Genomic DNA, 15,651 nt, shown 5'->3' with positions numbered 1-15,651 from the left:
CCTTTTCTTGCCATAAATTCGTTGCCTCGCCACGGCCAAACCGTTTGAGATATCCAAAATCCGTTTGCAATTAAACAACTTCAATGTGTTAGCAACAAGTTAAAAAAAGCTTGGTGTAAATTGGATAAACCCTGTAGGAGTAGTAGTATAAAATTCATAGCCTGTTTTTTCAAAAAATTAACATTCAAACCAAAATAGCTGACTTCCTGTTGGTCGGAGCTAATGAATGTAAATTAGAAAATTGTCCGGCTTGATGAGAATAATATGTGTACCGAGTTTGGTGACTGTAGGAAAAACTAACCCCCACTTTTGTCAAAAGGTGGCGCTACTGAGCCCCTCCACCACGCCCATTTCTATGGCTTTGTCCATGTCTACTGGTTGACAATATTGATGTGTGTGTCGAGTTTCATGCAATTTGAAGCATGTTAAGAGCCTCAAAAACACTCAAGAATATTATTACAGTTTGACCTGTTGCCATGGCAACAATATTTCAAATATCAAAAATCCTGTCATAGGTCTACATCTGCTGTGTATTGACATTACACTGATGAAGTTTGAAGCAAATCAGGTAAAAATAAGAGGGTGATCTCAAAGCATTTTAAAAGTGATACACTTCTTGCTGCCATTTGGTGGCGCTATAACTTTGACTCACAATAGTTACATCCATGTGATCAGACTACTACAACCAACACACTCCTGAAGTTTCATAAACATCAATCAATGTATGCAGAAGTTATAACACATTTCCTGTTTCCTTTTTCTCGCCATAAATTCGTTGCCTCGCCACGGCCAAACCGTTTGAGATATCCAAAATCCGTTTGCAATTAAACAACTTCAATGTGTTCGCAACAAGTTAAAAAAAGCTTGGTGTAAATTGGATAAACCCTGTAGGAGTAGTAGTATAAAATTCATAGCCTGTTTTTTCAAAAAATTAACATTCAAACCAAAATAGCTGACTTCCTGTTGGTCGGAGCTAATGAATGTAAATTAGAAAATTGTCCGGCTTGATGAGAATAATATGTGTACCGAGTTTGGTGACTGTAGGAAAAACTAACCCCCACTTTTGTCAAAAGGTGGCGCTACTGAGCCCCTCCACCACGCCCATTTCTATGGCTTTGTCCATGTCTACTGGTTGACAATATTGATGTGTGTGTCGAGTTTCATGCAATTTGAAGCATGTTAAGAGCCTCAAAAACACTCAAGAATATTATTACAGTTTGACCTGTTGCCATGGCAACAATATTTCAAATATCAAAAATCCTGTCATAGGTCTACATCTGCTGTGTATTGACATTACACTGATGAAGTTTGAAGCAAATCAGGTAAAAATAAGAGGGTGATCTCAAAACATTTCAAAAAGTGATACACTTCCTGCTGCCAGTTGGTGGCGCTATAACTTTGACTCACAATAGTCACATCCATGTGATCAGACTCCTATAACGAACACACTCGTGAAGTTTCATAAAGATCAATATATGTATTAAGACGTTATAACACATTTCCTGTTTCCTTTTTCTCGCCATAAATTCGTTGCCTCGCCACGGCCAAACCGTTCGAGATATCAAAAATCCCCTGGCAATTTTTAATCATCAGTGTCTTGACTTCATGCTGACCGAGTTTGGTGGCGATCGGATTAATCGTCTAGGAGGAGTATATCAAATTCCAGAGCATGCGTTTTTCAAACAACCCTTAATAGCTGACTTCCTGTTGGCGTGGCGATTAACTTAGAGCGCGAAAGTTGTTCGGCCCGATGAGGTCTATATGTGTACCGAGTTTCATACTAATACGTGCAAGCATGTTTAATATATGGACCAAATTTTCAGACTTTTTTCAAGGGGGCGCTGTCGAGCCCCCCTGCCACGCCCGGGTACCAGCCTCTCCGGCGTCCTAATGGCCGCGGATTCCAATGTGTGTGCCAATTTTCAAGAGTTTTTGAGCATGTTAAGGCCCCCAAAAAGCCCCGGAAGACGGAAAAAAAAAAAAAAATAATAATAATCCTTAGAAGAACAAGAGGGCCCTGCGCGAATTTTCGCTTGGGCCCTAATAATCCTTAGAAGAACAAGAGGGCCCTGCGCGAATTTTCGCTTGGGCCCTAATTAGTAAAAATTAGTAAATTTAAGGTATAAAAGCATTGACATTTATTACTTAGATGTGTGATCTTATTTGAGAGACAGTGGGTTAAAATGATTTATTGTGGGTGTAACACTCTTGACATGTTGTATGAAATTTGATGTTATGATCTAGTCTGGTAATGGTCCAGTTACTTTCCACACACGTTTCTTACACCAAAAGTTACAACAAAAGTTTGTGGTCGGTAAGATTTTGAAATATTTTTGAAAGAAGTCTCTTATGCTCACCAAGGCTGCATATATTTGATTTAATTACTGTAGTATTGTAAATATTATTACAATTTAAAATAACTGTTTGCATTTCAAATGCAACAAAGAATTTTCAGGATTCTTTGATGAATAGAAAGTTGAAAAGAACAGAATTTATTAGAATTATATTTTTTTGTAACATAAATGTCTTTATAGTCACTTTTGATCAATTGAATGTGTCTTTGCTGAATAAAAGTATTAATTTCTTTAAAAAAATATTACTAACCACACACTTTTGAACAGTAATGTAGATTTGTAGTATTCCGTAGTATATCGTTGCTGTCAGGTTTTTTTTCTTTTTCTTACATCATTACTATTGGTCAACGTTTATGTCTGTCTGTGGGTTTGCAAATAATCAACCACAGAAAAGTACTAAAAAGAGCTTGTAACTAAACGGTGTAACTCTATTGGACCCTCAAACTGTCGGTAAAACATTATAACTCCACCCTGCCTATATTGTGAATGAAGTGCAGCATGCAGTTTGGAACATCTCTGCTTGTTTGCAATGCAAGGGTAAATAAGGACTGGTTCTTCAAGAAACACTATCTATATGTAGGCTAATGTTTTATGTATTTGAAGAACGGAGAAGAGTGTCGTAGTCTAGAGTTTGTCATTGAGTCACAGCCAACACAGTCTTAAATAGTCTGTGTGTAGCACTTCATTTTTAATAACATGAGATTTTGGTCAAATGACAGAAAAACCGAGTGCCCACATAGCTATAGTAAATTTTTATAACCTGTAAGTTGATGAAAACGCAATGCGTTATATGTGATATTTTCATATATATTTCTGAGGCCTTCCTGTCATTCCTTTATGAGACATTCTTTCATCCCCCCTTTCCTCGCCTCCCTTCCATCTCCAGTGCAGAGAGTGTGTGGTCATCTGCTTCCCTGTCTGTTCTCTAGTGTTCCAGCCATGAGGGCAGCGTGCTCCTGGATCATTCTCGTTCATACAGACACACACAACATGAACCTGGATATCTCTCCACAACCGGAACTCCGTTCCCCCCATCCAAACCTCAGTTCGTCCATATGCTGCAGCGTCGTCCCGGTCCAACCTCCCCCCGGCCCTACACGGCCTCCCCTGCCGGCGCTCCGCCGCCCACCCAGGAGCAGGGCAGATGCTGCCACCGCCGAGCCAACACTTTAGCCGCTTTCGGGCCGCCATCCAAACCGCGTCACAGCAGCAGGGCAGAGCCCCAGCAAGACCTAAATCCCTTTAGCTTTTCATTCGGAAAAGAAAACAAACAGGGGATGTGGCATTCAGAGAGGGGAAAGATAAACGCTCGTCTGCACTCCGTCTTTGAGAGAGAGATGAAATTTAACAGGCTTTACTTCTGGACGGTTGCCCAAGATACACAACTGTAAAAGAAATCCAAAAAAATGCAGGGATGAGACGTATTAAAAAGACATTTTTTTTAACTTTTTGTGGGGTGTTTTAAATCCACTTAAAACCGCGACAGAATTTTATGAATTTACAGAAATAAACACGGAGCGGAGAGGAATCTTTTGAGTCTTTGATTGAATATCGAAGGGTTTATTCAGGCGTCTGTAGTGTGTGGGTGTATGAGCGAGAGATTTTGTGTGTGTGGGTTAAAGCCTGTCTCTCTCTAACACTGCCTCACAACACGACGGGCATACTCTGCAAGAATGACTCATACTCTTTTATCTTCTGTCTTTCTTTTCCCCCCTCTCTCTTTCAGTAATTTTGGAGAAGCCGATACGGATTCCCAGGTCATTGTCTGTTAAGGCTGCGAGTGTGTTGAAAGGTTTTCTGAACAAGGTGAGAACAGAATGTACTTGGTACGTGAACGAACACTGCGATACAGCTGTCATGTTTTTGCAAAACACAAGGAGACGAGGTTATACAGAACAACAAAAGAAAAGGCTGCAGAGATATGAAGTAAAAAAAAATAAATTATATTATTAGTGGTATTGAATAAACTAGTAATGCATGTAGCAACACCAAGGTTAAGGGTTTCCCAATACTTTGAATAGGCTGTAAGGTGCTGTGATAAAAAGGACTCTGTAAAAACATTTCAGCATTTCATGAACTCCAAGGTCATGCTTCTATCGACGCCAGTGTGATTTCAACTTAATTTCACACACACTGAATTTCTGCAATGAAATTCTACTACTCCCAACTCTGAAATGACACGCACCAATCAGAGAAGTTTTTGTAGGCTAGTGGAGTTTAGGAAGGTAATATTAGCTATAGCCTATAAGAAATAAATTAATATTTGAAGCATTGCAATGTAGGGGTGTGACGATATTAAAACGCAACTAGATTTCTCATCGTGATATTGCCATGACGTGTGAAGGCGAAATTAGGATAGAATGCGCTACGTTTACATTACGCCTCCACTGTTATTTTGCTTTTTATACAAATAGAAACCATTTAATTCAGTTGGATAATGGTCGCTTCAGCTCCATCCTGCTCATCCAACACAAGCTGCAGAATCGTACATAGTGCAGCAGGAATCAGAGTTCATTGATCACGTGACGAGAGTAAGTGACTGACAAGACCGTGGCAGAGGATTCATTGCACAACAGAGCCTAAGTGTCTGACACATGTCTGATCTTGTAGAATGCGCGCTCAGCATCATCATTTTTCTCTAGTCATGTATTTCGTCATTGAGGATTTCTTATATACTGTGTAAAAAATCTTGTCTCATTCTCGTGAACTCAATCTCATTTCTCGTCTCGTGAGCTAACTGTCTCATCACACCCCTGTTGTAATGTTTTACCTGTTCTGTTTTATATTTTGGTTATATATTTCACTAAATATTTTTAGCAAAAATTCTGTCAGTGGTACAGTCTTTCTATTCGTATGAAAATCAAAAGTCCTCTGCTTCTTAGGTATGTATAATATATTTTTATTATTATAATGAAGATATATATTATATATTTTATTATATTTTTATATAGTTATATACGGAAGAGGATTAGGGCCAAGCAATAATAAAAAAATAAAACCATCTCGAGATTAAAGTTGTTAAATTTAGAGAAAAAAGTCAAAATAAAATGTTGAGAATAAACTCATTAAATTACGAGAAAAAAACATTACATTTCAAGAAAAAAAGTCGAGATAAAATGTTGAGAATAAACTTGTTAAATTACGAGAAAAAACTTGTTACATTTCGAGATAAAATGTTGAGAATAAAGTCATTTAATTACAGGAAAAAAAGTTGTTAAATTACGAGAACAAATTCGTTAAATTATGAGAAAAATGTCGTAAAATTTCGAGAAAAAAGTCGAAATTAAATGTTGAGAATAAAGTCATTAAATTATGAGAATAAAGTCATTAAATTACGAGAAAAAAGTCGTTAAATTATGAGAACAAATTCGTAATTTAACGAATTTGTTCTCGTAATTTAACAACATTTTTCTCATAATTTAATGACTTTATTCTCAACATTTTATCTCGACTTTTTTCTCGAAATTTAACAACTTTTTTCTCGTAATTTAACGACTTTTTTCTCATAATTTAATGACTTTATTCTCAACATTTTATCTCGACTTTTTTCTCGAAATTTAACAACATTTTTCTCATAATTTAACGAATTTGTTCTTGTAATTTAAACGACTTTTTTCTCATAATTTAATGACTTTATTCTCAACATTTTATCTCGACTTTTTTCTCGAAATTTTACATTTTTCTCATAATTTAACGAATTTGTTCTCGTAATTTAACAACTTTTTTTCTCATAATTTAATGACTTTATTCTCAACATTTTATCTCGACTTTTTTCTCGAAATTTTAAATTTTTCTCATAATTTAACGAATTTGTTCTCGTAATTTAATGACTTTTTCTCGTTATTTAACGAGTTTATTCTCAACATTTTATCTCAACTTTTTTCTCGAAATTTAACGAGTTTTTTTCTCGTAATTTAACGAGTTTATTCTCAACATTTTATCTCAACTTTTTTCTCGAAATTTAACAACTTTAATCTCGAGATGGTTTTATTTTTTTTTATTATTGCTTGGCCTTAATCCTCTTCCGTAGTTATATAATATAAATAATTTATAATAAAAACTATAAAAGACAGTACTGGTATTTTGTAATAAGCAAACCCAGACTGATTCTTACAAAATTCTTTTCATAATGAGTAGTTTCTTCTTTTTCTGCTGAAAACTTGATCACTGTTACGCTCCATTACACAAGAAAAGATGGATGAGAAACAAATAGGCTCTTAGGGAAGAAAAATGCTATAATTCATGAACATTGCACACTGAGGTTAATAAACGAGGGTTTTAACTCTACTCAAACGTGCACACAGTTTGCCTCTGATAGAACAAATATATGTGCTATAATTAGGAGGGTCATCATCCTCCAGATGAAACTGATCTCTTGAGGGTGCACACACTTCTTTTCGTGTGCCTGTGTGCATGCAGCTTGATTAAATCTATGAATAATGAAGCGTTTTCCTTTAATCGTCAAGACAAATTGCGTTTATTGAAGCTCTGGGGTTCCTCAACAACGGCCTGTAATCAGTGTTATCAGCCCTCTTAGCCACTGCCTGATTCATTGAGATTAAATGAGCGTAGATCAGTGCAGAGAGTTGCTCCAAGACCCCTGAATCCTCATCTAACATCTCAGAGCACAAGATAAAGTGTGCACTAGTGAATGTGTTTTGGGTTAAACTCCACTTTCCTGAAATAAAGAGTACATGAAATGAAGTTTCATGTTTTTGAAGTTCTCTACACCAGATCTGGCTTTTGTTAGATGTCTTATTAATAGGGTGTGTGTTCTGTTTAGGACCCGAAAGAGAGGCTGGGATGCCAAGTTCAGACTGGATTCACAGACATCAAGGCTCATACGTTCTTCAGAAGCATAGACTGGGACCAGGTAGGCTTTTTGTTACTTTTTAATATATGGAGACCAAAAAAGTCTATAATATTTAGAGACTTAAAGGTGCCCTAGAATCAAAAATTGAATTTACCTTGGCATAGTTGAATAATAAGAGTTCAGTACATGGAAATGACATACAGTGAGTCTCAAACTCCATTGTTTCCTCCTTCTTGTGTAAATCTCATTTGTTTAAAAGACCTCCAAAGAACAGGCGAATCTCAACATAACAACGACTGTTACGTAACAGCGATAATAACTGACATGATTTAAAGGGGCCGCAGCCTAAATCGCTGCATAGTTAATGATGCCCCAAAATAGGCAGTTAAAATAATTAATTTAAAAAAATCTATGGGGTATTTTGAGCTGAAACTTCACAGACACATTCAGGGGACACCTTAGACTTATATTACATCTTGTGAAAACTGGGTCTAGGACACCTTTAAGTTAGCCATAATGGAAGTTGTTTGGCTGGCTATATTGTCTGGGAATATTTTCATGGCATGAAAGTTTTTAAGGGTTGTTTTTCCTATTATGCTGTATTACCTTTATGTATTACCTCTCAAGTAGTGTGTAATATAACCCTTGTGAACTAAAAAGGTCTGCAGAGTTTTGCACGATAAATGGAGTTATTGTCTCCCAAAAGAACGAACCGATTCTGAACTGCCTGAAACGAATCATACTAGTCTTACTTCCTGCACAAACCTACACAGGTTTATAACTAATTTGCATAATGCCAGCCTATGGTCTTCATTGGCTGCCTGCGAACAACGTCTACTTTGGCCCACCCTCAAACACTGTAGATGTAGCTGAAGCATGGAAAAGTTTGGTTTGTGTTGTCAACATGTCGAAAAGATGTGTTTTACGCACAAATCCACTTGCATGAGGATGAGGACTTGGGCTCGAATTGATACGGTATTGGACTGACGCCATCGTTACTCTTCATATCACTGTGTATACAAGTGCTGAGGAGCTGAAATTCAGATATGGAAATGGGCGTTTCTTTTCTGACACGTGCTGTAATCAGTAGACCAATCATAACAGATTGGGCAATCTGACCAATCAGAGCAGAGTAGTGTCTCGGAAAGGAGGTGTTTAGAGAGAATGGATTATTTTTCAAACTGTTTAGAGAAAAGCGGTAATGCTGCAATGTATATTATGAAAAAATTAAAGTGTTTTTTGACTTTAGATGCATGTAAATCTATTGTAAGACCTTCAAAACAAAATTAGAAACCTTTAAAATGGCATAATAGGGGCACTTTTAAAATAAAAGTTGCAATGGCAGTTATCCAAGAGGATCTGGTTTGTAGCACTGACCCAAACCCAGATTGAATCGGATTCCTAAGGAGTTACAACAACAGTAAAAAAAAAAAAAAATACTAGGATTACAGCAACTCTATGAGTTGTTTATGAACTACACTTTAGGAAGAGAGGATGCAGAGTGTGGTCATTGATAGGTGGGTGTTATTCTCCGTACAAGCAGCAAAAATGAAAGGGAATATCAAATGAGATTCAGCCTTTGCTGAAGCGGCACAAAGGTTTAAGAGGAGGATGTTAATTGGTCTGGTATAAATGATGCACACAATGCTGAAACATGAAAGTCAGTGAGAGAGCATACAATATTCAGGAATTGCAGTGTGTGTGTGTGTGTGTGTGTGTGTGTGTAGTAAAAATGTGCAGTTTCCTGTGATGGGTAGGTTTAGATGTAGGGTTGGTGTAGGGCGATAGAAAATATGGTTTGTATAGTATAAAAACCATTACGCCTATGGAATGTCCCCACAATTCACAAAAACAATCTTGTGTATGATGTGTGTAATGAATGAATTAGTATGTGTAAGAGGAAGACTTTGGGTGGAATACAGAGAGGTAGAGACAGATAGGTAGACAGAGAGATAAAGAGAGAAAAATGAAAAGAATGAGTTTGGTAATAGACTCACGTTCAGGCTGCAGTATACTGTATAGTCCCAAATAGAATCTGCGACTCAGTATTGAGGTTGAACCACTGCAGTCATGTTGACTATTATAACAGTGTCTTTAGTACCTTTCTGGGTCTTGAAAGTGGTAACTAAATTGCTGTCTATGGAGGAGTCAGAGAGCTCTCGGATTTCATCAAAAATATCTTTATTTGTGTTCTGAAGAAAAACAAAATTCTTACGGGTTTGGAATGACATGAGGGTGAGTAATTAATGACACAAATTTCATTTTTGGGTGAACTAGCCCTTTAAGCCGCTTCAGCAAAGGCTGAATCTCATTTGATATTCCCTTTCATTTTTGCTGCTTGTACAGAGAATAACACCCACCTATCAATGACCACACTCTGCATCCTCTCTTCCTAAAGTGTAGTTCATAAACAACTCATAAAGTTGCTGTAATCCTAGTATTTTTACTGTTGTTGTAATACCCCAAATGAAGTTTAAACAAAAGGATGGAGGTTTTTAAAAGTATATATTCTTTATATGATTAATTATACTGTATATTTGTGACAAAACAAAAACATTCATCACTTTATTATAGATTATAGATCATTATATGTTATATATCACAAATGTGTCACAAAATCTTTATCTTTTAAATGCATGTTATTGATGAACAATTCAACGATTCATCTATGAATATGCTTCTCGTTTTTTTACCTTGTAATTTTTAATGAAAATGTCAACTCAATCTTCCAGTGAAATGACAGACTTATCTCTGGTAACGTATGCAGGACATCTCCAATAATTTTGTCTGCATAAACCCCGTCCCTTTCTTACAATCCACTGCAAGCTCTCATTCAAATCTGCCTAGATCCAGTCAACAACCAGTGGATTGAACCAAGTCCCCACCCTACATTTTTTTAATATTCAATCAATAATTTATCAATAATGCATCACAATATGGAAGAAAAGATCTGTTGCTACTTCCATTTTCAGACTCTCCAATCAGTGCAGAGAGTCTGAAACAGCATACAGATTCAGTCTGGGTCATAAAAACTGCAGAGGCAGCAAATGAGCTTTTTTCCCCGCACTACATCATCTCATACTTGCCTCAGAGACACAGTACTTGCACTGTACATCTTCACATAACTGAGTCCTCAGCCATGCGTTCAGCTGCGATCTGTCGCGTTTTGTTAGCTGTAATTGCGGTTAGCGTTGGCTGGTCGTGTCCACCGTGTATTTCCTGATGTGCACTCAGAAGTTCAGCAACGTGGAAAGGAAATTATGCGCTCTAAAGTTCTGTCACTAACGCACCATGCTTCAGTTGCTGGGATTTTCCGCCATTTTACCAGCGTAATGGATAAGTTTGGACACACAGACTCGCACACAACCCCCTGAGCTCCTCTAATGAACGGGGTTGCGCTACACTTGTTGTTAATTGCTCATGAATGAATGAAGACATTGATTTGATGCTCAACTGAAAGCACGTAGCATGTCTTAATTTTTTCCACGTCTACACTGATATACCCGTTTCAAGTGGATATTTTCACTGCTGCGCTTTTTTGCAGTGTGCAGTTTGACCTTTTCAGTAAAAGCTGTAATTGGCATTTCAGAAATATTTCTTTTGATGATTGATCGTACACGCGTGTGTCTGGCGCCTGTCTGTGATGAGTCAGGAGAAATTTTTCTTTCAGCTTTACCAGATGTCAAAGAAGTTTCTTTAAGGTACCAATTCACATATATAGGTGTTTGTGAGTGCTTTTTGCCTTTTTAAGAAATAATCTTTTTTTTTATTTTTTTATTTGTGCACTAACATTCTGTTTAATAACATTAAACATTAGCAAATTATTTTAATTTTATTTTTTGTTTTAATTGACATTTTCATGTTTTGTTTACACAAAATTACAGCATGATTGGAATTGTCAAGCAATAAAATATTCTATACCTTAATTTTTCTATACCAAGTACACTAGCATTTAAAAAAAAAAAAAAAAAAAACTTAATCAAGGGCAAAGTTTTTGGTCATTGTGGAAATTTTTTTTCAAGTACATTTTTCACACTTCACACAGTATATATTGAAATATTTATTATTAAAGTTTATTAAATAATGTATTATTAAACACATTTTATTTAATAAATTATATAGTTTATTTAAAATTATTATTAAAGTTAACAATTACTGTTTTAAGAATATAATAATTATATGATGGATTTAATATTTTAGGATTAAAAGATTATATTAATACTTTATATTAATTATATATTATATGAATTTAATTAAAACTTTAAAAAAATGAATTCATTTTAGTTACTTTTTTTTTTAAAGGATGAAGGAAAGTTTCAAACACAGTTTTAATGTGACCTTCATATAACAAACAGAAAAAAAAAAGAAATCTTTTAGTTTCAATAAAAATATGGTGACATAAGAGTGCCTGTCGTTGAAGTCTCACCCATATACTAGCTTGCAGAGAGTAATTTTGAAAATGGCAGAGAGAATGAACCTGGAAATAGGAAATATAGAAAAAAAAGTCATGGAGTGAAGATTAGTGAAATGAGAGAAGCTCCAGTGTTCCTTTAGGGACTGTGATTTAGACGGTGAGAGACAGAGGGGGTGAAAGAGACGTGTGAGGCAGATTGCGAAAGATAGAGTGAGAAGGCTTGAATGAAAAGAGGGAAATGATTTTAGACAGCGAGAGACAAAGTGGGAGAGAGTGAGAAAAGGAGTGAGAGATGAATGAGAAGAGGGAGGTGGACTGAGACGGTGAGAGACAAAGTGATAGAGAGCGAGCTGAATGAGGAAGCAGGGGGTAGACTGAGCGAGTGGGACGGGGAGAGAGACAGAATGGTGCGGCTGGTGTAAAAGCTTCTCTCCGCTCAGACAGATCCTCTTCACACCGTCTGCAGTGTGGGCCCTGGAGGGGAGACGCAGCAGAGCTCTCACTCTCTGTGACGGCAACATGGAAAGACAGATTTAGCAAGGGAGGCTGCATAGGAAGTCCACATCTGAGACCAGTCCTGACTATCATGTAGATCCTCGAGTGGGGAGAAATTTGTTTCAATGTTCTCTCTAATTTTTGTTTTTGTTTGAATTTGATGGCCCTTTCGGCAACATAAACAGTATATATACTGTACAGTAAAGTAAAGTCTTGAGATTGCTTGGGATTTAAAGCCTAATTTCAACCTGGAAATAAACAAATGTTTATTTTTTTTTAAAACTAAGAAACACTGATATAATGAATGAGAAATATTTCAGATTATTATACTAATAAAATGTTTGAAATTAGAAAAATGCTCAATGACACCACTGGGTGTTTGTTTGAAACTATTTCATCAAAACTTGCTATGTTTGAATGCTTTTTGTAAGCAGATGGTATACTGTAGTTACAGCATCTACCAGTCCAGCTAACTGGATTATGCTAACCATCTGAACCTTGGGCACTTGATAACACATCACAAGCCAAGTTTAGGACCTGACCTGGAGTCAGTCTCACTTTTCACAGTGGGAATCAGAGGCTCCTCAGCTCACATCCTCATGTACAGCAAGAGGACATTCAATTAGCTTGTGTCTTCCTCAAGTGGGAGAAAAATATTAAAGAAGTTGTGGCTATTTGAAATTGCGTGAGAGCATGATGAATGCATTAACATGCTTTATACCTCATAGTCGTTGGATCAGTGTGTGTGCGTGTGTGTGTAACAGAGCAGTTGTGATTCTATAAACAGAGAACTACTGTATATATATTATATATATAGATATAGATAGATAGATAGATAGATAGATAGATAGATAGATAGATAGATAGATAGATAGATAGATAGATAGATAGATAGATAGATAGATAGATAGATAGATAGATAGATAGATAGATAGATAGATAATCCTCTTGTATGTGGATTTCCTGTTTTCTTATCCACAGCTGCAGTGAAATCAATGTCTTTTCTAATGTTTATAGAAAGACAAAACTGTAAATCAGAGTTATTGTTTAGTGCAGGGTTAGGCAAGTTCGGTCCTAGAGAGCCGCTGTCATGCTGAGTTTAGCTCCAACCTTAATCAAACACACCTGAACAAGCTAATCAAGCTCATCAGGATAAGTAAGGCTATAGGCAGCTGAAGGGTTTTTTTTTCAGGGTTGGAGCTAAACTCTGCAGGACAGCGGCTCTCTAGGACCGAACTTGCCTACCCCTGGTATAGTCTTAAAAGAATAAGTCTTAAAAGTATTTTATTCAAATTGGCTCAATTGGCCACCTTTTTTTTTTTTTTTTTTAAAGTGGTGAATAGAAAGAAATCAGCTTTTCTTTTTTATTCTAGAACACAGATAGAATAGCCACGACATGCTGTCATGGGGATCAGACATTTTGTGTGTGTGTGTGATTTTTATTTCAGCCAGCTTAGACACTGCTGTTGTTTGAATGTATTAATAATAATTATCCATTTCTGTGACAGCAGATGTCTGTGTGAGAGACGGGTAGTTGCACGTATTTGGTTTTGTATTTTTGCAGTTGTTGTTTTCCACTGGGTTAATCCTTTTTTTTTTTTTTTTTTTGAAATGAAAGTCAAGGCTATTATGGACTCCATTAATTTATATTGTATTGCCAAAATCACATTCTTCAAAATATTTTGTGTTCTGCAAAAAAACAACACAAAAGTGGAACATTGGAACGTATTAAAATCTGTCTCTGGTGACCAAAAAAAATTCCATTTACATTACACTGTAAAACCTAACAGTGAAAATCGCTAAATGAAATAAGTTATACTTAAATTAGTCCCGCTAATTGAAATTATACTTAACAAATATTTAAGTTGAATAAACTTTTTTACGTATAATTTTATGTAAACTCAAAAACAAATTAAATTAAGCAGAACTCAATCGAAATATGTTACTAGAAATAGTATGCTGTTTTAACTCTAATGATTTAAGTTACAGAAATTCATTTAATCTAGTAGCTTACGTTTCTGGCTGACTACAACATATTTAAAAGAAATTTGAACTTATTCCATGGTTTCTAATTTCTTGTAAACAATGTTTTCTGAGAAAATAACATTTTTATAGCTTAGGTTATGCTTTTATAGCTTTCATCTCCTGTGCTTTGCACCAATGTTAGTTTTTGCTTAGTCCTCTTATGTAACTTTATCACTTTGAGTTTGATGAACTCAAACCATTTAAGGCAATCAGTTTCCGTTTAAGTAGCTATATAATAGTTAAGACTTAGATTTGTTACTTGAATTCAAACTGAATGAGTGAAATAAACTTAAAATTAAGCTTAAAAAGTTGAGTTTACTCTAATGATTGACAAAACCAACACTAAAATATTAGTGAATATAACTTAATGTATAAGAGCTTACAGTACTCATTGGTTTTAAAACTTAAATGGTTTAAGGCAATCGGTAACCTCAATTGGTTTGAGTTACCTTAACTTATCGGGTTTTACAGTCTACAAATCCAGTAAGGTTGCATGCATTTGATTCAAAATGTGAATTTTTGGCACTTTTAAGTGCTATTCCATTGTGATGCGATCACAGGAGACGTGTTAATACCAGGTGTCAAGGGAGCCATAGTGTCCGATTGCAATCAGCACCATGTCATCCTAGCAGATTACTAGTGAGTTTACGTTCATTTTGTCACGGAGAGGATGATGCGGGACCCCGACAGAGAGAGCGAGAGAACGGCGGGAAGTGAGAACTAGCGAAGGAGCTGTGTGGGAATAATCCCCTCCCACACATCAGTGAGAAGAGTCTCTGTGCATCTGGATGGGTGTGTGTGTGTAATTGGTTTTCTGCTACAGAGACGAGCGTTAGCATGTTCCGCCAGGCAGGTTGCAGCCAACTGCGTCACGCCTGACTCTCTGGAGTCAATGGCCTCGGGAATAAAAAACACGCACACATGGCGGCTGGGCACCAATTAACATCTCTTTTTCCCCAGTGTGCCATCTTTAACTCTCTGTAATGTCTCTCTCCACATTTGTTTTGCCGTTACACTGCAATCCACACATACACAAAGGCAGAACATATTGCTCTTGGGAAAGAGTTGGATGACATACACTACTGGTCTAAAGTTTTTGAAAGAAGCCTCTTCATGGTTGCATTTATACAGTTAAAATGGTAATATTGTGAAATATTATTACAATTTAAAATGTTTTCTATTTGAATATATTTTCAAATGCAATTGATTCCTGTGATGGCAAAGCTGAATTTTCAGCATAATTACTCCAGTCTTCAGTGTCACATGATCCTTCAGAAATCATTCGATTCTAATATGCAGTTTTGTGCTCAAGAAATCTTATTATTAACTGTCAATGTTGAAACAGTTGTGCTACTTATTATTTTTGTGGAAACCTTGATGCTTTTTTTCAGGATTCTTTGATAAATAGAAAGTTTAAAAGCATTTATTTGAAATATATGTCCTTGCTGAATGAAAGTATTAATTTCTTAAAAAAAAAAAAAGAATATTACTGACCCCAAACTTTCAAAGATTTTAGAAAATTAGAGAAAAGAGGAAATTGAGACATGGCA

At 36.1% G+C, this 15,651-nt stretch overlaps 1 protein-coding gene across 4 annotated transcripts in view; it reads left to right on the top strand.

The window, feature by feature from the left end:
- The window catches only part of prkcz (protein kinase C, zeta), a 133,930-nt gene that overhangs the window by 104,996 nt on the left and 13,283 nt on the right, over nt 1–15,651 (top strand). For all 4 annotated transcript variants that reach the window (XM_067394631.1, XM_067394635.1, XM_067394634.1 and 1 more), the window contains 2 exons: nt 4,081–4,160; nt 7,138–7,227. In XM_067394631.1, the coding sequence (XP_067250732.1) occupies nt 4,081–4,160; nt 7,138–7,227 (170 nt within the window). The remainder of the gene's footprint in view (nt 1–4,080; nt 4,161–7,137; nt 7,228–15,651) is intronic.

The sequence above is a fragment of the Chanodichthys erythropterus genome, chromosome 9, assembly GCF_024489055.1.
Source record: "Chanodichthys erythropterus isolate Z2021 chromosome 9, ASM2448905v1, whole genome shotgun sequence".
Taxonomy (NCBI): Eukaryota; Metazoa; Chordata; class Actinopteri; order Cypriniformes; family Xenocyprididae; genus Chanodichthys; species Chanodichthys erythropterus.
Note: the sequence above shows the minus strand (reverse complement) of the source record. Positions and strands in the feature narration are given on the sequence as shown.